Below are 7,417 nucleotides of genomic sequence, written 5' to 3'. Positions count from 1 at the left end.
ACCAAAAGCCATAGCCATTATCATAGATGATGTGGTCATCATGTACATAGACGGTCTTAAAATTGATATAGATAAGTGTGTGCCAGTAATATTTTACTATGAATCTCTCATGTTCCATTAAAAAGAGTTATAAAAAGGCATGTAAATTTCAAATGCATACTAATGTTCTCAAAAACTCAAGGCCTTACGATCTAAAATTAACATATTTTCTAATTTGCAACAACATACACTACTTGAGAATTAAATCAGTTGATAAGGCATCTCGAAAGTCTTTCATATTCTCCTCTATATTTGAATGTGCTAAAAGAGAACCCTAAGAGTGGCCTCATCATCTATAGGAGGATGATATCTAGGTAGTGTAGTAGGATTAGAAATAACATACAATAAAAAATAATTAGGGCTTAAGCCTATAGAATGTTATCCTATGGTGAAACTTGGTGTAGGTCTAAGAGGACTAGTTGAATGTTTTGAGAGTGACATGTTTAGATTTCTTAGACTCCTTACTATTTCACCAAAAGAAGTAGATTGAGTTGTCAAACTCATAAAAGTGATATGAATCTCAATCTTCTAGCTTCTAATTGAAAAGAGATGGAATGAAAAAGATTGAGTGTTTTGAGATGCTTTTTATATTGGTCAAATTTAAAGAGAGCTTGCTAAAATGTTAATTTCACCAAAATAGACGGTAGGAAATTAAATCTACAAGAGAAAAAAAATTAATAATTCAATCTTCTACTATATTTGGATAAATTAGATTCTACTCAACAATTTGAATTATCCTTTATCAAATTTTATAACTAGAAATAAAAATTAAATATAATATATTTTGAACATGTTCCCAATTATAATTAATTGGTAATAATATCTACCTCTACTTATTAAAATATAATTTAACAAAAGCATAAATAGAATGTACAAGTGTTAAAGATCAATTTGTGGCTCACAGAAGTCCTTTGCCTCAAACACTAGCACTATGTGTGGATTACAACATGATGCACTATCATCTCATATGAACATACTACAAGAAACTCTAGAAAATGATAATTTTTATTCCTACATGGGTTCCAAGGTAAATAGAAGCACAAAACATGATTGAAGATATCAAAAAAATATAATTAGTACCCAAGTGATTTAAATAATATATTATAACAAATAAAAGAGGTCACCAATTAATCTAAAATTATGGAAATGTCTAAGAAACTTGCAAACAAGGAACGAAGGAAAAAGGTTTGAGACCTGGTTGTGTTAAGAGGCTTTCTTCAATCACACCTTCATATTGGTATTTTTACCTCCACAAACAACCATATTAGATAACAAAGATAATGGGTGATGATAAGAGAGATCAAAATGCAATACCTTTTGATGAAAGATAGATGGACTATGTTATGATAACATCAAAGATGTTAAAATAATAGCTTCAAGTTACCAAAATGAGGAAGAAACAATCACCCCAACAAGAAAACCCCTCTTGGGAGTTGCAACAATGTCCCAATATGGTCTTCCAAACACTAGAGGATTGTATTTCATGAATGTACTATGTAGAAATCAAAATATGTAAGAGCCTAGGAGAGTTTTGTGTGCAATGATCTCAAAGTTTTCAGTTGTAGAGCCAAATTGTGTATGAGCCTATATGAATGAGAGAGATTGTGCTTAACTTCTAGAATAGGATGCTTTTGTTTAATTTAGAAGGTTTGATTTTGTCCACAAGACCCAACTTGGCAAGAATGTAACACTAGCTTATACCAGGGAAAGTAACACTCCAACGATCAGTTGAATAGCCCATTTTTGTTGGATGTTGTGTGTTGTGCAAACATCTATGTAGTGCTTTCGTCCACAAAAAATCGAACTCAAGAACAAGCTAGTAGTTTGTATCCATGTCAATATTTAGTGATTTATCCAAGGAAGCATCTATAGTGAGCCCTAAAATTTCTTATCTAAAGGAATCATGTTTTGCATATCTTCATCTTGTATATGTGCAATGATGTTTGTATATGATTAGGAGAGGTTTTATGTATATTAAGTTAGTCTTTGATCTAATGACAACCTTTATGACTAAGCATACATTAGATACTACTATTTAAATTTAAGTTTTTTTATCTTTAGTTGTGATCAATTTTATTGAGGGCATGCTTAGAAACACTGATTTGGATTTAACTGAACTCAAAGTGAAGAAGAAATTATCCACTCTTAACAATTCACCTTGAATTACCTACATTTAGATGAGGCTAATCAATCCCCTTTCATGATAACTTTTCCCTAACCTCTAAATAAATTGATTCCTTTAAGAATGTAAACGATTTCAAGACCCAATATACACACTCTTTTATATTTTATATTTAAGTTTTTAAATTGAGATTTAGTATCTAACTTTTATCACCTCAACTATTATTTTTTTTATTGCTGGTAGCCCCCTAAAACTACAGTGCACCTCATAAACTTTTTAATGTGACTGGTGACACTAATACGACGTGCCCTCTGATGCCAGGTGGTATGATAAAAGACTAGACTTACAGACCCTGCTTACCAGAGGATGCTCTCTCCGCCCATCCCCTCAACAACTTAAATTAATGGTTTCGTATTGCTAAAATTAGTTAATTATTCTAGATACAACATTCGGAAATTATTCGTTTACATCAAAGCGTAACTTTTGTGAAGTGGTATTATACTAATGCGTCCTTTACCTTTACATCAAAGCATAACTTTTGTGAAGTGGTATTCTACTAATGCGTCCCTTGCCGTCATATCCCAATATCGTTTCAGACGTTAATACTATGTTAAACAATTCAAAATTATGGATTAAATAATGTATTCGAGCTCTCTCAGACGTTTATCGAGTTGGGTTCTTATGTTAAAAAAACCCAAAAAAGTCGATGAATGATGTCTAGGCTTGTCAAATTAAATACATCTGCAAGCGTCTATCGTTGAGTCAGATGGTTCGTGTAGCCCACCCACTTACCAATCAAAATGAAGCACGCAGAATCGATGGCTTTTTTGTCCGCAGACCAATCGTCTGTCTCTTCCGCGTTGAAATAGAAGGAAAACTAATCGTCGGAATCTCCTCCCTTTTTATATTGCTGAAACGATGTAATGGAATGCCCAAAAAATACAAAATTAATACGTGCCATTGAGGTGAAGTTACATGGAATATAGTAAATGTTTACCTTCAATCATAATCATGCATGACAAATTCTCTGCCATATGTATTGTACAACAACTCTTGATTAAATGAACTGTCTGAGACATTAAATATGACTAAAAGTAGATAGTACAACTGTGGTTAATTCTTGGTTTGAGTCACTGCAACATTATTATCAACTGTGAAACATTTTAAGCATGATTTCGCTTCCAGGCCTTTGCTCCAGAAATTCTGATAGTATTCTGCATAGGTGTATTTTCTGTATTGAGCAGGGTTATCTTTCGTGACTAAGGGAGCAGCAGGTTCAATTACTGCATCAGGTGAAGGGCAGTAAAAAGTTGGAATGGAAATCCTTGCTTCAGTGGAATTCACTACTGCACGGTGAATTACACTTTTGTATATCCCATTGCTCAAAACCTGCAAAACAGCAGTTGCATAGACTATTTTAGTGGTCATGATTAATGACATTAGATTTTTACAATTTACAATATTTGATTTTTTCCTTTTTCTTTTATGTATTCTTTTATTATTTTTACGATGGTTCACAGAATGCAATTCAAACCGGAGATGTTAAAACATTTACACAATTAAATCTACAAACAAACCATCTACCTAATAAAATTTCTTCATTCTCTTTTCTTATTTATCATATGATTCGAAACGTTAATGCAAACACTAAATTGAAATAATTTGGATAATATAAGGATCAAATGGTATACCTGTAATTGATCCCCAACATTGACGACAAAGGCATTGGGTATGGGTTCCACTGCACACCATTGTCCATTCTTGAAGACTTGTAGGCCTGACACGTTGCCTTGAAGAAGCACTGTCAGAACATTGGGATCTGTGTGACCTGGTAAGCCAAATGTCAGCTCAGGATTTGGGCAGCGAGGATAATAGTTTAAGGCCATGTGTTGACCATGCTTTCCGAGGGCTTTGTTCAGGAAGTCAGGTTCAAGTCCCAGGCTCTCCGATATGGCAGCTAGCAAGTTTAGTACCAGAGCTCTTACCTCTGTGCAGTATTTGCCCACAACTTCTCTGCGCCCACAAAGAAACCATGGATATATTAATATACCGAGTAAAAGACATAATTTGAATATATGATACAGAGAGTTAAATGGGTTTTTATAGATATGTACCGGTAAGTACGAGGCTCTGAGGGCCACTCGTTTATATAATCTTCTAGAGGATAACAATGGTGCCTCAAGTAGTCTCTCCAGTTGTACACTTCTTCTTTCTGAACGTTGAAGCTCGTTGACATACGTACAGGACGAGATGGGTCATCAGAATAGAGTCCCTGCCTGTATTCAGCAGGCATCGTGAAGAACTCTTTTGCCACGTCCAGCGTGCTCTTTATTACCTTTTCTTGCACACCATGATTTACAACCTGATACAGAAAGAAACAATTCTCGTTATTAGTTGGTATGAGTTTTTCACCCAAGTAATAAGGGAGTGCAAATTTTTGGTTTAAATTAGGTGTATTTTTTATTCAATGTTTCACACTCAATGATGAAAAATAAACTATAAAAGAAAAAATTCTCACTATTGCCAACCAAGAAGCCGTACATCAACAAAGATGAATGCCAAATAAGATTTACCCAAATGCTAAATCCAGATAATTTAGTTTAAAGAATCACTGGACTTTGAATTTGAATTCTACCTGAAAAAAGCCATCCTCTTTACAAGCACGTCGGATTTGGTCAATCACGGACTGCCTAGAGCATCCATGGAGGTCACTGAGATCGACCATAGGAATAGAGTGAGACAAAGCCACCTCATTCAACTTGGGTCTCTCACTTTTGGGTCTAATATAACCCCTTGGGATTTGTAAATAATTGTTTGTATCACAAATCAGTCTGGAAGCTCTTTCATCACTGAAATTTTGCTTTCCCATGACTTCTTCTCGTGGCCACTCAACAAGCGAACACAAGATGCATCACACAACGTTGCGGATCCAAGATATAGAGCTCTACAAATTGCCCCGTTTACCTCGTTTCGCTTGTATTTCACCATATAAAACAACGGCGCCCCATCCCAAGTGGAATTCAACTATGGTAGAAAGAAACACAGAACGTGTGGCCCATTGTCGTACCAGCAGTGTGTCTCAAATGACATTCCAAAGACGTGGAATTGATAGAATCGATTTACATGCGGAGTGCCGACAACATATGCTGTCGTGATTATCCCCATGAATTTGTCGTTGTTAAATATCTAGAAAATCCTACACCGTGCGTATGTGGAAGCTAGCATCAGATGCTACGTAAGGTGATGATTCACTGAATGACGTCTTTCTCCTAAAGAGAGATATATACAAATTGAATATTGCTGTGTGCTGTGCTGCTAGTTGCAATGTGGGGTAGGCCTATTGTCCATACAATTTTTCAGATCAGGTGGTAAATAATGTATGGATGGATGGCTGTCTCTAATGTCGGCCCGTCGGTTCCTAAAAGCAGTAATGGTTTGCCGGTGCCGCTCAACTTGTTAGATATGATTTGACGTTTTGTAGAGCATTAAAATCTTTACTCTACTTGCATGTTGCTATTTGTCTCCGAGTCCCCCTGATAGAGACAACCTTGTTATTACTACTGCAATATGCTTTTAACTTCACACAGGGATCACTCTTCCCGACTGGTTTGCAAGAGAAGGCAGTGTACTTTAAGTCGATTGTACAATAGGAGTAAAGTAGAGAGAACCAAATCGCCATACCCTAATTATAATGGCAGGAAAGACTGGGTTCTGGCAGTAAAGAGGGGTTTAATGCTCTGAAGTGTGGTCCCAAAAGCTCTTTTCAGTTCTATAATTTTGTAAAAATTTTATATGAAATTTATATTGATTTTATAATCTAGTATAAAAGGGATAATTCTGAGTTGATACATTTTTAGTTAAAAAGTTAAGAATTGAGTGATATTCATTTCTATAACGTTAAAGATTTGAGTGGTCATCTAATGTATATCTCAGTTTCTCTCTTATTTATTACATTTACAAAGAATTTAAATATTTGTAGGTGGTGGAATCAAGGAAGTACCATCAACCTCACTAATTGTGCTCAACAAATTAAACAACTACTTTTTTTTATTTTCAATTTTGATAGTTATTCTTTGTATTTTTTTAAGCTCTTTTCAGTTATATAATTTTGTAAAAGTTTTATATGAAATTTATATTGATTTTATAATCTAGTATAAAAGGGATACATCTAAGTTGATACATCTTTAGTTAAAAAGTTAAGAATTGAGTGGTATTCATTTCTATAAAGTTAAAGATTTGAGTGGTCATCTAATGTATATCTCAGTCTCTCTGTTATTTATTACATTTTCGAGGAATTTAAATATTTGTAGGTGATGGAATCAAGGAAGTACCATCACCCTCACTAATTGTGCTCAACAAATTAAACTACAACTTTTTTATTTTAAATTTTGATAGTTATTCTTTGTATTTTTTTAATTTTCTTTCCTCATTTTCATTTGTCATCCTCTACCCTTGACCTTTGTATTTAGTAAAGCAAGCTCTGCAATAAAAATGAAAATAGGTAGCCTTTTCAATAAATTTGAAGTACATATAATAACCAACTAATCTGCAAAGACACATAAGTCAAACATGTTCAAGTTAGACTTCTTTATGACTATCCAATGGTCTCTGTTATGACATTAATACTTTTACATGTGCATTTTATAATTACTCAAAGGTTCTTGTTATGATATTAATCCATTTACATGTGCACTTTATGATTTCTGAATGTCTTTGTTATGACATTAATCCATATACATGTGCATTTAATGATCTTTTAGGTAAGATATTTTTATGCAATCTATTTCTTTAATTCACATAACTTTGTGTACCTACAAAATGACTAGTTGGTGTAAAGCTCACCAATATGAACGAAAAAACACCTCTACATAAAATTCAATATAAAAGCTAACTAAATAAATCCAACCAAATAACTATTACATTACATAAGATACTCTAGAGGCTAACTAAATAAATGTAACCAAACAACAATTACTTTACCTAGATTAAATGAGCTAATATAGATACTTTTTAAATTTACATAATTAAGGGTTCATTCCATAGTGCAACGACAATGTTGCAAGCCGTGTTGATATGACGTTCCCATTCGAATCTCCTACAATTCGCTTTGGTCGTGGTGGTTTGTTTGTGTGCCCAACGTGTTTGGCAGGTGGGATGTAGCGGCTGGTGGTGCGTGGTTTTCATAGAGTCCTTGCTCCCACGATGATGTTATTGGTCGTGGTGTTCATGCCACTTTGTGTGCTCTCGGCAGTGATT

The 7,417-nt window shown here is 34.2% G+C and overlaps 1 protein-coding gene across 1 annotated transcript; it reads right to left on the bottom strand.

The window, feature by feature from the left end:
- Window positions 1-3,214: 3,214 nt before the first annotated feature.
- Window positions 3,215-5,270, bottom strand: LOC131047759 (protein DMR6-LIKE OXYGENASE 2). Its single transcript, XM_057981549.2, has 4 exons — window positions 4,797-5,270; window positions 4,276-4,523; window positions 3,853-4,174; window positions 3,215-3,550 (listed from the first exon to the last, which is right to left on the bottom strand). Exons 1-4 carry the CDS (start codon window positions 5,028-5,030, stop codon window positions 3,275-3,277), a joined length of 1,080 nt encoding a protein of 359 aa, XP_057837532.1. The 5' UTR covers window positions 5,031-5,270; the 3' UTR covers window positions 3,215-3,274.
- Between the last annotated feature and the right edge of the window lie 2,147 nt (window positions 5,271-7,417).

Source organism: Cryptomeria japonica, chromosome 4 (genome assembly GCF_030272615.1).
Source record: "Cryptomeria japonica chromosome 4, Sugi_1.0, whole genome shotgun sequence".
Taxonomy (NCBI): Eukaryota; Viridiplantae; Streptophyta; class Pinopsida; order Cupressales; family Cupressaceae; genus Cryptomeria; species Cryptomeria japonica.
Note: the sequence above shows the minus strand (reverse complement) of the source record. Positions and strands in the feature narration are given on the sequence as shown.